Raw genomic sequence first — 15,530 nt, forward strand, 5'->3', positions numbered from 1 at the left:
CAGGCAAAGCACCTTTAACATGAGTGGTTTTCTCATTTTTGGCATCAAGACAAAGGGATCTTAAAAATAACTTAGAAATGGGGTAAATTTTGCTACCTCTCATGAAGATGGCAAAGGGAAGAAACAAACATGCAGGTAAACATATTTTCCTATGAATATGGTTTTGTACAAAGGCTCATTTTAACATCAAGGTAAAAGAGAGCTTAGAAAGGGGCTATGAAATTTGCTACTTCTCATATCCACATGGCTTCTGAGGGGGGGGGGGGGGGGGAGAGGAAAAGCCTGGCCATGCAGGGAGTTAGGTACATGTACATATATACACATAATTTAGCTAGTTCATCTCCCTCGAAAAGCAGACTAGCACCAGCCCCGTCAGGGAGACAGTGATGGTAACCTTACACCAGAGTGTAAAGCAAACATGAGCAAAGTGTTGAAAAATTATCTGAAAAAATGTCATGTCTTTCTTTTCCCAACCAACCAGGAACATGCATGAATACTGGCCAGATTTTTGCCTATTGTATTGCACCATGGAATTTTTGTAGCAAGTCATGTAACATGCAAAAATGTGTTGCAGGTTTTTTCGACACTAGTCCTGCTTTGTGACTGATCACAAAATGAATAAATTACAAAGCCAAAGCTTTATTGTCAACTGAATGACTAGCACAAAATTGCTACTCAAATAAATTATTACCTCTTAGAAAGTTTAGTCTCTTTGTCCACAGCCAACTCAGACTCTGCCTCGTTCCACATTTGTTATGAAGTACCTTGATTAAGAAATATTAACTTTATGGTGAGGTCTTATTAACTATGTTCACATTGTGAAAGGAAAATGAAGAAGATAGGAAGATGTTACAATTTAAAAGCAGGACAGGCGCAGAATTTCTCATGTTTAATCTATTACAATAAACTGAAATTCATAAAGTATTATATTTAAAAATAAGCTGCAGTACTATTTTGTGAACTCACTGGATAATTATTTTTCAAATTCATTAATAATTCATTATTCAGGGTTCGTACCCTTTTTCAGAAACAAATTTCCAGGACTCTTCCAGGACTTTTCCAGGACTCAGATTGATTTTTCCCAGACTCTAAAATTCACATTAACCCTTTCACCCCCAAGATCTTAATGTTAATTCTCCTTACTGTCTACCATACATTTCATAGTTTTTTACTTGAGTTTAACAGATTTCCAGAACTTTCCAGGACCAGTAGCCCTTTTACAGGACTTTCCAGTCCCGGAAAATGCCGCAATAAAATTTCAGGACTTTCTAGGTTTTCCAGGACCCGTATGAACCCTGTTATTAAGTCAGTCTAAACCAAGGAACTCATGACTGTGATGGTGTTTGGATATCTGGTCCTAATCAATTATTAGCATTTATTTTTACGATTTTATTTCTGTTTTCTCCTCAATTTTGGTTCTGATTGGGAAGATCTATCAAACTCTCAAGACAGCATTTGACCACATTTCCAAACACCTCAAAATTCGTCAAAAATCATCTGCTATTAATTGCATTTTCAACTCTTTTCTCAGTACTCAGAAAAGTGGTCAAACACAGTCATTCATGTTTAATATATTATGTCCATGGTATGCTAGAGGATCACAAGTTACACCCTAACAATATTAGAGGTAACCAATGCAATATCATTAATATTAGTTAATTTTCTAGTTACCGGCATACTCTTGAGTATTCAAGTGGAGAAATCTAGAAGTATTTATCACATCTATGAGTTCTTGAAGACTAAATTTAATTTTTGATTAGCATGCATTAATGAAGAGATTGAAATAGACTGACATACACAAAGATATCCTAATAAAAGATCACTTCTATTACTGAAACTTATGTTCTAAAAGCTTTCAAACACTGGCATTTGTAAATAAATGTACATTGGTACCAGTGGCCACTCCAAAAGTGCAAAATTGAATTTTACATTTAAGTAATGAATTATTATATTAATAATATTATAAATATTATGATATTGTGTTGATACACAAAAACATTTGTCCTGGTAACATCCATTGGTTGGTCAAAATTAAGACTCTGAGACTAATGAGGCAATTTTGGTACGGGTTCTAAAATCTGTAGATTCCATTCTCCAGTGATCATTTTGTTGATGTTGTAAATTCCTTCATGCTGATGGTCAGAACCTGTCTGTTAAAGTTTCCCAGGATCTTCCTTCAAAGAGATTGTTCGATTGAACACCAGCTGCCAAGGTAAACAAAACAGAAAATATCATCTGTCATTCTGTCATGTTAAAATGATTTCAATACTACATTTTTAATTATTTATTTTTTCTTAATTTATTGCTCATAGAAAACGAGGACGAGTAGTCTAGTTGTTTTAAGCCTAGAATTAATTTTTATTTTCAATTGCGGCATGTGCAATTGTTGTCTGTCAGCCAATAGAAAACGATGAGAGAACCAATCAGATTCATGGATTTCAAATAGGACACAGCTGAGTGGCTACTAATACCAAAGGTCTGCATGTTCTGGAAGAAGACAGTTTTAAGGTAACTGATACCCTTTGCATGCCCTAGCGGCCCATGATAGTTAGACAAATATACGATCTGGATAAAAATAAGGCCCTCACCTTTTGTTTACTGCTGTCAGGATCAACACTAAAGAAACCAATTCTTTCAAACTGAAATTTGTCATAAACTGCAGCTTGTTTCACTGTGTGCTCAACCAGTGCATCGGGGATTACTGTAAGAGAGTCCTGTCATGACAGAGTATAATATGATAAATTAGAATTAGACTAATTATAATTATTAATTATTACTGCAATAATTATTAATAATTATAAAGTTTTATTACAGTAAGTTATGGTACTGCTATGGTCATTATAACTATCAGATAAATTGTTTAGCTTCAGATTCTGTCAGTTAAACACAGTCATAAAGATATTACTCCTTAAGATGGAAAAGCTGCTATTCTTTTAGTTACACACAAAAATTTTGTCAGGTTTACAGAAAAGTTTGGCGATAATCAGTTTATAGACCTGTTTGACATAGAGATATGGATGTATGTCGTAAAAGTAGCATCTTGCCCGGCAACACAAGTACGTAAGACAAGATAAGCATCAACTACCAAGCATCCACGACACGGCCAGATTATACGTGTAGTTACAGATTTTACCTTGTTGCAGTCTGTTATAAATCCACCAGGTACTTCAGCTGGGTCCTCAGGATTCTTGTGTTTAAATCTGTGAGGATTCAAAGATTCATTTTATTCATTTGCCTATATATAACTTTGGAGAACCTATCTAATGCAGATTGGAAACCTCTGTCTGCTCCAAGCTCAAAATCTTCTTGTTATTCAACACAAAACATTTCCCTCAGAGTTGGTTAAGAAAATTTGCTTTAAAGACACTTACAATAATTATTAAATAAATAATATTGATATTAAAAGGATTGATTTCATCAGAATGACATTGGAAAGCACACAGTACATTGAACCTGCATCTCCTTCAATTGACTATTAATATCCAAACGTGTTTTTAACAAAGACTGGATTTCAAAATACTTACAGTCTCTCATAAAGCCTGACTTCACATTTCACTGGTGAGGATACCCAATGAATGAAAGCCTTGGGTTTCGGAGCTGTTTCTGTTGACTCACAGTTGACCAACAATTCGACAACTTTGCCACTGGAATCCTACCACAAAAAAAAGGTCCATACAAGATAAAAATTACAACTTGCAATGACTTGCAGCACTCTTGAAACAACTATTTATCACTTAGTGTTCGCACAAATGGATGATCAGTGAGAGAATGATGACTACAAAAATTAATATGTTAACTTACGTTGCATCTGAAATGTCATACCTTCACAACTTTATGAAGTTTAATCACCAGACCAGCATACTTAAGTCCAACAGATTGATCAGGAGTAAGGCGACGGAAACCCCTTTCTGACACCTAAAATAGACATTTGAAAATAAAGTCAAAATGTTTTCAGAGACAGAAAAATGGTTCAATTCAGTTTCAGAGAGAAACACAAACTGAGAAGTGTGTGACTCATTGAGTGACCATCTCAATATTAGCTACTGAAATCACTACATTTGAGCGTTACATGAATCATTACTTTCAATTGAAAAACTGAGATCTTCATTAACATTAATCTAACCTCTTTGAAGTCTGTTTGTTCAATGAAGATAGTTTTCTCAAATGCAATCTCGTGACTCCCTTTACTTGGGTCCTGGGGGAAGTTTGGTACACTGAGCTTGACTTCCTTAGAAAAAAATTATAACATGTTTTTAGTTAATATTATCCCACACGATGACACCATTGATAATGTTTACAAGTACCTAGCTTGGGTTAGAAATCATTGTACAGGATGTATTGTACATTGGTTGGAACAGTCAGTTGGCAGTCAAGTAGGTATTTCCAACCAGTGGGGATCTTGGAACATGTCGTTGGCTTTTACTTACATGTAAGGTCTGATTGTTGTTGTTGTCTTTTTTTATATATATTCCCCACATTTTAATTTTCCACTGAATTTTTCAGCTCTAATTTCATGAAATTTAAAGTACCCTAAATGGATAACATGCTGTGGTACCTTGTCAAAATTCTGGATTGTAACTTTAAGTGGTTCAAGCACAGCCATCACTCTGAAGAAAGAAAACTAAAAGTTAATAAAAAGAAATTGTAAAAACCTTGGGTTTAGAAAACATTTGGTTTGGTGACTGGTTTGGAGTATTCTATACCTAGGAGCAGTGATGTTTAGTTCATCTCGCACACAGGACTCCAGAAGCAGTGGATCTGTGACTGTCTGAGCCATTGTCACACCAACCTAGAAAAAAAATTAAATACAGTAAATAATACAATGATTTTCTATCTTTGCCATACTCACAGGGGTTTCATTCAGGGCCGGGCACTTGCAAATTGACCAGATCCAAGGATGATTTTGCCTGCCCTGTTTGACCAACTGGATGAAATTTTTTCTTGTAAAGAAGTTTTATTAGTTCAAAGGTTTTGCCTGCCTGCAAAAACCAGCTGCCTTCCCGCTGAAAACATTTATCAAAATCTTGAGTCGTCATCATCATCATCATCATCATATTCATCCTTGTCATTGTCCACCTCTTCCTTCTCCTCCTCCTTCTCCCCCAGTGTTTGTTCATCTTCTCCTCTTTCTGGTCCCCCTCTACCATCCTTCCCCCTTCTTCTTGTCTTGTTCTTGGCATCATCATCACCACCGGTATTAATACAAGAACTGAAATATTGATCACTGTTACCTTGCCACAGAATTTGTTGATAGCTTCAGGAGGAAAACCTCTTCTTCTTAGAGCAGTCAGAGTAAACAGCCTTGGATCATCCCAATCCCTGAACAAAGATCATAGAACATTCAAATAAAACTGTGCACACCACAATTCGACATCTAGTACTTTCATTAGCTTAACCCACCTTCTGAAGGGAAAAGAAAAACAAAATAAAGCAGTATCCTTTGGTAGCAAAGACTCTGACTATTAAAACCACACATGTACATGACTTGTACCACACTTTCTTTGACTTTTGATTAATATTTGATGTCTTATTAACCCCTTAAACTATATCCAAAATAAGGAATTTGCTCACTGTACACAGTGGTCATTGTATACAGTGCTTTCATTATTAAATTTTTAGCATGTCCCCAGTCCCGTACACAACGAAAGTTAATCCTCCTGAAGGTGGCATAAAGCAGGTCTAACATATTGTTCAAGTGTTTTGAAGTATCTCAGTTAACTTTGTTACTTATTTTTTATAAACTTTTCTCCTAGCTGGGGTTGACAATTTCTTACAATCCAGTAAAAGTTTATCACTGCAAGAGAACCCTTTTTCTTACCTAACAATTCCTGACGTGATTAATTTTCCAATTTTTCTCTTGGACACCACAGTGTAACTCAAGTTCAACCTGCCATATTCCCACTGAACAGGGCAGTAAATGTCAAGAGCATTACACAGCCAGTAGTATGATGAACGTCTGTTAAAAAAAAAACAGTGAAAGCAGTTTAAGTTCTGCGACATAACTAATTAAATCATGACTGTCAAAGATAGAACTTGTGACTTATGATATGTCTCGCCTATCAGTAATCTGTTGTTCAATTAACAGTCTGCCTGGATAAATTTGCGTTAAAAATTCTGCCACACAAGGCTTACACTTGTAAAATTCACAGGAAAGCATGCAAAAACACACATCTGTCCACCCCTATTCTGTTTTTGACTTGTTGCATGTGATGTCGTGCATTAAGTTGGACTGTGTGTCTGAGCAAGAAGGAAGACACTGATAAGGACATACAGACACACATTGTGAAAACCAAGAGCAAGTTGAGAGTCTTTGAGTCAAATGTGAGGGCTGTGCCCCTGTATGATTCTGAAACTTGGCGACTGACGAAAGGATTAAAGCAGAAGTTGCAAGTGTTAAGCAATAAGAGCCCGAGGAATTGGTGGCCTAGACAAATAAGCAATGAAGAGCTTTGGAGACAAGCAGGGCAGCAACCAGTAGGGCGAGAGATAAGACAAAGAGCCTGGCACATGCTGAGGGCACCAGACAGATACGTAGCCAAGAGGACCATAGAGTGAAACCCACAGGGGAAGCACAAATGAGAGAGACCCCAGCAGACCTGGAGGTACACAAGAATGGCAGAGTTGGAGAAGAAACAGCTCACATGGCAGGAAGTGAAATATACTGCACAAAAAGGAGTCAGGTGGTAGGCACTAGTGGATGACCTATGTTCCACCAGGAACGAAGAGTATTGAGTGAGTGAGAGTGCGTGTCCAAACCTTGGGAAGTAAAACTTATTGGAACAGCTCAATAATGTAAAAGTCCAAAGGAAACATAAGGGAGAAGTGCAGTGACACAATTTAATTTGTACATTATTTTTACAGTACCCACCTGGACTGAAATTCTTTAGTGCAGAGTGAATGAGAGATATCCTCCACTGAATCACAGAGACAGTGAGTAAAGTCATATGTTGGATAAATACACCTGGAAATGTCACAAACTGTTAACGGCTTTCAAGTATTACTGCACTGATAAATGTCTATGATACAGCCTACTTGTACATGTAGATCCTAAATCCCCCTTTCTGCTTTCACAAGTTTTCAGTAACTCTTCTTGGTTGAATGTTGTTAGTTTCAAGTGAAACTCTTTTTCCTGAGAAGATTAGATCCTTTACTCATAACCAATGGATATATAGATCAAGCATTTTTTTATTCTTTTGGGATACTAACTTATGACTTTGTCTGCACCTCACTATCAGTTTCATCTCCAGGAAACCCCAGCCATACCCTCTTAATTAGCTAAGTACCATTCATCTCCACTCCTGTGGTGAGGGGTGAATTTGATGCGGTATGCTACAGGGTCCATTTTGCCATCCTCCAGGGTGGTCTTCATCCGTAAGGTTGCCTTGAAGGGACAAAATAATTACAAAATAAAATTACAGTATTATGTAATAATATTCACAACCATTAATAACAATAACTAGCTTATGGTTCACATTTTCTGAAAGTAATTGATCAAAATCTTGGAGTGAAACAAAATACAGTTTTGCCATATGCAAAATTGTACAAATTTAAATCCTTACCGCTCCTTCATCTATTTTTCCTTTTTTCATGTCCTAAAAGAGTACAAGATAAAAAAATAATTTGCAATTAGAAAAATGTAATCAAAGGAAATCCTAAATTAATAGTAGTTTGCAGCAGCATTATTAAATAAGGTGAACAGGAAACAATCACGTTTTTAGTAGTCCCCATGTGATATCATTATGACCATGATCATCACCATCATCAATCCCAGGTTTCCAACAGGGAAATAGAGCCTTGACCCCCTTGGGATAATATACAACTGTTACAGTGGAAGAGGTGTCCCCAGTTAGGTGTTCCCAGTTACATGTAGTAGAGGGTTTCACCCTCGGCTTTTTTACCTAGGCTCATTAATAAAGTTGTTGTTGTTGTTGTTGTTGTTACACTTCCAATAGACAAGGAAGAAACAAGAGTTGTTGAGAAGGTGGAAGATTAAGACAAATAACAAATGATGATGAAATTGAGATACTTAGGAATATTGTTTCAACAACAAACCTCAAAGAGCCTTAGTGACTCTTCTATTGGTCTATCCCTCCAGGGGCTGGGTGGAGGGTTGTGCCCCTTGATTTCCTCATATTGCTGATGGCAAACATAAGCATGTCCCCTAAATTGGAGCAAAATAATACCAAAATTAACAACTGAAAATAACTTGATTTTTCAGTATACCACACTAAATAAATATATCATCCTTATACTGTAAGAGGAATGTAGAGGTCAATATAAGTCTAAATGTATTATTGATAGTAATGTCATACTTCACAGTACTTTTTAAACATAACATGTGAAGTAAAAACTTATTATTATTGATAATTACATGCATCAGAGTGAGATTCCTCACTGGACAGGTGCCATAATATCTCAATTTGCACTGATCACACTAAATACCTTTTAATCAGTTCTACCGCAAAGTCATACAGCTTTCCAAAATTGTCGGAGGCATGAGTGATTTTCCAAGGCTCAAAACCTGAGGACAAACCAAACAGATTTCAATATGTACAATTCTGACAGCCCAGCCAACTGACATCATCACTGCTTCCCAAATACAATGCAAGCTGGTGAAGAAGGGAGTGGAGAAATACAGTCTTTAGTTAGACACTTTGCTGCCAATCATTACTTAGCTCAACAGATACAGTGTAGCAATACGTAAAAAAATAAGTCCTTTTCTTTTATATCATTTACCTAACCATTTGACCATATCCAAGATTCCTGTGAAAAATTTCTCCTCTTCTTTCTCCGGGTTGGTGTCATCATACCTTAGATAGCATACTCCATTGTTTGCCTTTGTAAAGAAAGAACGAGTAAAGCTGAGGTTTGTCTCAGGAAAGAAGGAGGGAGGGAAGGAAGAGGGAGAGAGGGAGAGAGAAGGGTAGACAGGTACAGTAGGTGAGTGAATGGGTGGGTGAAACTTATTCCTGACCACTTCCCATAGCCAAAGGAGGTGACAAGATTAGCTACTTCCCCTGGAAGGGATGCTAGTCCCTTGCAGGTTACCAGGGCTGACAATTTCCCAAATACTATACCAGTAGTACCCTTCTTGGAGAGAACCAGTCTGTCTTGCCCAAGAACACAACACAACCCTGCTAAATCCAAAGTCTAACTTGCTAACCAAAACCATGGCCACAGTATCTCCTAGGTTCAAGCACTAATATCCATTCACTGGAAAACAAGGTTCTCTATTGGGTACGCGAGTGTTTTTCTGCACCATAAGACTCACCCTCGCATAACCAAAGTTGAAATTGATGGCTTTGGCATGACCAATGTGAAGAATACCATTAGGTTCAGGAGGAAATCTTGTTTGCACCTGGAGAAAAAAAAAAGTCACATCAGCATCTCTAGAATCATCATGAGGCAAACCTGGTTTGCACATACAATTCCAGAGTCAGGGCATGAACCAGGACCAGTCTTAATCTGGAGTCTTGTGCAGTAATGATTTTACATTTATTTACTATGCTTCCATGCCTCCTGTTAATAAATGTACTTTCAAAATATTTTTTAGCATTTACCCTTCCACCAGTTCTCTCTAAATGTTCCTTCAGCAGTGTCATAGTCTTTGGAGTCAACACATAACCAGGGGTCTTGAAGTTTTCCCCTGAAGAAGGACAGCACAAAAACATTAAATGTACCTTATACTTTAACTGAAAAGCAACCACTGTTATATATTAGCTAAGGGTTCTAATGGTCAAGATATTCTTTTAAAAGCTTCACCAAAAATGGCATAAAAATGAACAAAATTGTGCTCAGCCTGATATTATTTGCAACAAATCTTAGATTTGGACTTGATAACTTTTAATCTCATCTCACTTTTAAAATGTTATATGATATATGTGTTGTTGAAGATTCAATTTAAATTGCACTAACAATTATATAGCTAAAGCTGGTTTTGGTAGGTGAGGTCACCTGGTTTGTGGAACTTGCTTGCCTCTCCAAACATAGTATTTGCCTCATCATCTCCAGCATCGCCATTTTCTGAAAAGGACAAAGTCAAAATACAAACTAGTTACTTCCATCCACCTTTAAGGAGGAGAACATACATTATGACTATGCTTACATGAACATGAACAGATCAAAGATTCCCTGGATGATTTACTCATATAATACCTTGCATCTCCGCAGGAGCTGCACGTGACTCCTTAGCTGTCTTTCCTTCTTTACTGGGTTTAGATTCCTATGATATGCAATCAAAAATTAATAGCCCTGATGTCGATCAACATACATGTACACTGTACAAAATTGAAAATTTTCGCTTTGGACAATGTTGTCAATCAACAAACCAATTCCTTTCAACAATGTTGTAGTGGGTAGTTTTGTGCATTTCTTACACCACTATGTTCATGTACATTTATTATGATAATCATGTTACTGTTGGTAAATAAATTATTAAATTAATATTAATTTCTCTTTTTCTCCAGTTCTTCTCATCTGATGAACTGCAACTTCTATAATTATGTACTATGTAAAAACTACAATGTACATTGCCATATTGTAATCTGTTATGCAATTTAACAATGTGAGTGTTCAGTTCCAGAAAATATCCATACTCCCTCCCCCCCCCCTCCCCCACAGAAGGGATTGGAATTTCCTGGGGGGTGGGGGTTCTGTAAGATCAAAACATTTAAAGAAATGTATGACGCTCAATTGGAATTTCCAGAGGGGTGGAGGGGGGGACTTAGAAAAATTCCCTTCCATGGTGGGGGTATGGATATTTTCTGGAACTACACAATAACATTTGCTACTAACGTCAGTTCAATGACAAATCTTCAATTCTAAAAGGCTAGCTTAACTTACAGCAATTTATCAACTAACTGAGTACCGGTATGTGGCAAAGGCATGATAGATACAAGTATGAACATAGGTTAAACAGAATGTCATAATTATTGCAAAATAAACTTCCTAAGGAATACCTTTGTTTTGGACGGCTGCAAGTCTGCTTCTGTTTTAGGTCCCAGTAAATCTAAGATCTGTGTAAAAAGAAAAATCACTTAACTCCAAGCAACCCAAATAGTTAATATGAAATCATATATTGGTAAAAAAAAACACTTCCATGTAAGCATACTTGTAACTGTTTAAAAATGGAAACTGAGCAGTTTGGAAATTGATTTTATCATAAAAAAGTTACAGTTTACGACTGAAGGTAAGTGAACATTTCTTGTCAAATTGCCTTAATTAAATCCTATTAAACATTTGTTAACTTGGTACATGATAATTGAAACTTTTTTTATTTTAGGTTTTTTCAATATCTGACCTGCATATCAATTTCTGCTTTCACAGCTTTACCATCTGCCCACTTTAACTTCTCTCTTGCCTTTCCTATAATACAAAATGAAATGCATTTTTGTTGTAATGTGGCTGTTGAGCTATGTACTTACAAACAGTGTTTGGCATCTATTGATCAACATTTCAACGTCAGCATTACTGACAATATCATTGTCAAATGAATGGTTCAAAGAAATATTCAGATATTCATAAACTTCACGATTATGTCTTGATGTACCAGTTGATTTTCACAATCAATAATTTCATAATAAAAACATATTGAGGTTATACTAATTACACTGTAATGAGGGTATAATATTTTCATGCTTACTGAAACTGGTAGGGTCTTACTAACCCATTATCATTCCAACATTAAACTTGTATCGCTTCGTCAACAACTCTTCCTTGTGCTTCTTAATAAGTTCTTCAACCTTAGAGATAGAAAATAAACTATTAAGCAACTAAAGTTTACTTTATAAGTCTTAACCAATTTAGTCTAGATACATAGAACACAAGCCTAGTAAAGTTTGATCCTAGGCCTGTGATCAACTGTGAGATTCCTGTATCATGAAGACACTTCTTCTTCCCAGATGGGATACTAACTAACTAGTAGATAATAATAGACAAGTGGATGCCTTTATAATCATCTTGAGAAACAAGAAGACAGACTCTTTTACTTATTACAGTCAAACTTCTCTACAATGGCCACCCAAAGAACAGAGTTAACTGACCACTATGGAGAGGTGGCCATTGCTAGGAGGTTAAAGTACCAGTAAGAGCAAATCTCTCAACTGGGTCGAAAAGATGTGGCCACTATAGAAGTGGTTGTTGAAGGGAGGTGGCCGACCGTAATTATTAGTTATGAGTACATATTTCTCCCAAAGGGCATTGCATTTCTTAAGTCAGGATGAAGAAAAGCAAACTTTGGAACATTTACAAGCCATGCACCTTCATCTGCAAAAAAATGTACTTACACAATCTTCAATTTGGTCAGGTGTGATAGTCACTCCAATGCCACAGCTGTTTTCAAAAGAAGCAACATCGACTGGCAAAACTGGATTAGTCTTCATATATTCCACAGCCGCTAAGCAATGAGATTAAGTTAATTAACAAATAATTAATAAATGACTTCACTAACATTTACATGACTGACTAACAGAGAGACAGACAGACAAAAAGACAAACTGGCTAATAGACAGGTGGACAGAGGGACAGAGGGCCAGATAAATTGCTGAAGAGACAGGCAGACAGAGGAATGAATGGACAGACACAGATGGACAGATGGACAGACAGACAGAGAAAGGGACAGACAGATGGATGGACAGACAGATGGCCAGACAGACAGACAGACAGACAGACAGACCAACAGATTGACTGACTGACTGAGAGTCGCATGGAGGGGATGGAGAAAGGGAAGGATGAAGGAGCCAAAGAAGGAAAAGGGGGTGAGAGAGGAAGAAGAAAAGAGTGCAAGAAAGACATGAGGGAGAAGGTGAGACAGAGGGAGGGACAAATGGCAGGATGCTAGGTGGGAGGGAAAGAGAGAGAGCAAGAAATGTCTCCTATTTACCCAATGTCCCAAATAGATCACCCCAGTGGAGTCTCTCTCAGACACCTCTTTCACAAACTTTGGACTTAGGCTCATGCACCTTACCTGTCAACTGTATTGAAGAAGCTAGTTTCCTGTCTGCAATATACTCAGAAACAAACTTGATCTGCCAGTCCTCTTTGACACTGCTGCTCGCTAATGAGTACAACAGTACACCAGTGGGTTTCTCAATTACCTCCGCAGATTTTTCTTTCATCTGTTATAAACAAACAGCACCACAACAAAACCTTTAGCTAGAAGGCTATTCAAGTGTAAAGGCTAGAGGAAGTACCTGTATTATAATTAAGCATTTAATTTTGCAGATAATTTAAACACTTGAACGATTTCTAGTGACTATTTCTCTACACAATGCAAAAGCTACATAGGTAATGTTAACAATACAAAAATAACGACAAATTGCGGTCCGGAAATAACGCTATCCTCAAATGTTACTACAATGTACTAGTTATTGCATCAGCTACTGTAAGCTTCTATATAACAGGCCACTGAAATTTGCATCTTACGTATTAAATATAAAGAAATTGTCTGTTGTATTGAATTCTACAAACTGACCATGTTGTCACACATACAAAAATGCTGCACCTAGCTCTCCCTGTATTCTATAATATCCGGAAAAAAACATTTTCTAGCTAATTAAATTGTATGGTAAACTGTACTCACCAAATTTATGATAGACTCAAGCCGTTTGGAAAGCGCGTCATTCTTCAATGTTTCTTGCGCTTTCTGCTCACTTAAGCCGATACTCTGGAAGAGAGTAGCCTTGTCCATCACTGATCGTGAAACAAACAGAGGAGAAAACGAAATACGATGGGAGAAAGAAGTGAAAAGAATCCTTGATCCACGAGAAAACAGCCACATGCAGGAAATGAACTAAAGCTTAGTAGCCGCGCACCTGTTGATAAGGGACTGGATGGACTGTGATTGGCGGGAATACTCGCGGGATTTTTATCCACGGGACTTGCTCAAAAAGAGATTTTTGTGTATTTTCGTCTTGGTTTCCCAGTGGTTTCCTAGTGGTTGCCCAGTGGTTTTCCAGTGGTTTTCCAGTAGTTTCCCTGTGACTGCCTCTGACCCGACAAAAATCAAGATTTTTCGTTCGTAAGTGGTGCGTTCATTTTCAAAACTGAAGCAAGTAGCGTGGAGGTATTTTTCGCGACTCAAGTTATGGCGTTGGTGTGGAGGTCATTGGCGGTTATAACGAATTTATCTTTTTCTCAAATCAACCATAATGTTATTCAAGAGTTTTAACATTCAGTTTTTGTACGATTTCGATGCCTGTGTTGTCAACTCAGTCGCGTCTGACGATAAACAACTGTTGCGTCATGATAAATGAAACAAAACCTCCGAGCCTACAGAAAACAAAAGTGGCTTGTTCGAACGTAAAAATTAACAGTCTTATGCCTACCGAGATATGTACAGTAGCTCGGCGACGCCAAATACATACTTTTTTCATAATACAGGTCGATAGTGGCAACTTATACAGCTGATGTGGACCTGCCTAAAAAGATTAAAATTCTAAAATCTACTATTAAACAATTCTTACGGAGCATTGATACTAAATCACCTACTAGTTATTTTATTCCATAATACAAAAAACTAATATCCTTATTGAGATTTTTGGTGGTCCCTTTGACAAGATTTGGGGTCACGACACAAATTTACCAATTCTACGAGTCAAATAATTAACGAAGGTCATATCCTAAAGACATTTACTTATAATTTAATATAGGAGCCCATCACTAGGAGAGTGCAACTTCCATACTAGCTCATACTAAGCCTACGGTCACGACATTTTTACAGACCGGTCCATTTTCTTTTCCCCCGAAATGGTTCAGTTGCGGTCTACATGACCGTGCATCAGTAGGATAAAAACGGCGGTTTTTCATTGTAATCTCCTGGTGAAATGATGACGTCAGTTAAAAATTAAGCCCGTGCTTGTGGATGGTCGTTGACGTTACTGTGGGGTTCTGAATTCGCGGTAAATTTAAACTGAAAATAGATCGGTCTGTGAAAACGCCGTGACAGGAATATGGGGTAGTTGCGCGCTCCTAGTGATGGGCTCCTGCTAGAAGTCAAGACCTCACGCACATCGAAGCACAAAGCAATATTATAACATTCCCCATCAGAATGCAGCCACAGTAGCTTAGTCGAGTTTCGGTTAATGTGATGTTCTGCGTGAAATTTTCTCTTCTTCTGACAACGGTCTAGACTTTCTGAAAAGTCCTTCGTCTTGTTTATTCAGTACCCGCCGGACCTCTCGCGACCTTAAAAACGGCCGCTTCACGGCCTAATATCTTCTACCCCACTTCGCGGTCTAACATATTCTACCCTGAAATTCATGAGGTCGACTTGTGGCAAGTCTATCGAAGGTCTAGCTTTATATGCTTCGCTGGTTGGAGAAAAACTCGAGGCCTTTGGCGCCAAACTCAAAGCCTTTGAAAATCATATATGCTCCCTCTCACGGTATTTGCGATCTTTTACTTGTGAGCGTTAATTTGCTGTTTCTCAGCTTCAGTCAGTTATCATTGTAATACTGATATGTTCGGTGAAATCTCTTTAAATTTCTTCTCGGATAGAAGTGGTCTAAAATATTTTGCGTGAATGCCGTTGT

The 15,530-nt window shown here is 37.4% G+C and overlaps 2 protein-coding genes across 2 annotated transcripts in view; both read right to left on the bottom strand.

Annotated features, from left to right (window-relative positions):
• LOC145460550 (uncharacterized) overlaps positions 1-777 on the bottom strand; it is a 30,816-nt gene extending 30,039 nt beyond the window's left edge. Inside the window, exon 1 of the mRNA XM_081445398.1 lies at positions 692-777. The gene's annotated coding sequence lies outside the window, so the exon portion shown is untranslated. The remainder of the gene's footprint in view (positions 1-691) is intronic.
• LOC145460557 (glutamine--tRNA ligase-like) lies at positions 618-13,825 on the bottom strand. Its single transcript, XM_081445406.1, has 26 exons — positions 13,580-13,825; positions 12,965-13,115; positions 12,285-12,394; positions 11,666-11,741; positions 11,300-11,364; positions 10,959-11,015; positions 10,156-10,222; positions 9,955-10,023; positions 9,561-9,646; positions 9,272-9,358; positions 8,737-8,836; positions 8,443-8,521; positions 8,053-8,161; positions 7,560-7,592; positions 7,284-7,381; positions 6,869-6,961; positions 5,819-5,956; positions 5,232-5,319; positions 4,704-4,789; positions 4,556-4,607; positions 4,124-4,228; positions 3,823-3,915; positions 3,525-3,652; positions 3,134-3,200; positions 2,589-2,714; positions 618-2,204 (listed from the first exon to the last, which is right to left on the bottom strand). The coding sequence occupies exons 1-26, from the start codon at positions 13,775-13,777 to the stop codon at positions 2,154-2,156; spliced, it is 2,412 nt and encodes an 803-aa protein (XP_081301532.1). The 5' UTR covers positions 13,778-13,825; the 3' UTR covers positions 618-2,153.
• Between the last annotated feature and the right edge of the window lie 1,705 nt (positions 13,826-15,530).

Source organism: Orbicella franksi, chromosome 11 (genome assembly GCF_964199315.1).
Source record: "Orbicella franksi chromosome 11, jaOrbFran1.1, whole genome shotgun sequence".
NCBI classification, from domain to species: Eukaryota; Metazoa; Cnidaria; class Anthozoa; order Scleractinia; family Merulinidae; genus Orbicella; species Orbicella franksi.

What these genes read in the sequence shown, in the direction of transcription:
- LOC145460557 (XM_081445406.1), bottom strand. Translation starts at nt 13,777, where the DNA reads ATGTGGCTGTTTTCTCGTGGATCAAGGATTCTTTTCACTTCTTTCTCC. An exon ending in TTCTTCAATACAGTTGACAG is followed by an intron (nt 12,395 to 12,964) that starts GTAAGGTGCATG and finishes CTCATTGCTTAG; the next exon opens with CGGCTGTGGAATATATGAAG. An exon ending in AAGCAAGTTCCACAAACCAG is followed by an intron (nt 9,647 to 9,954) that starts GTGACCTCACCT and finishes GTCCTTCTTCAG; the next exon opens with GGGAAAACTTCAAGACCCCT.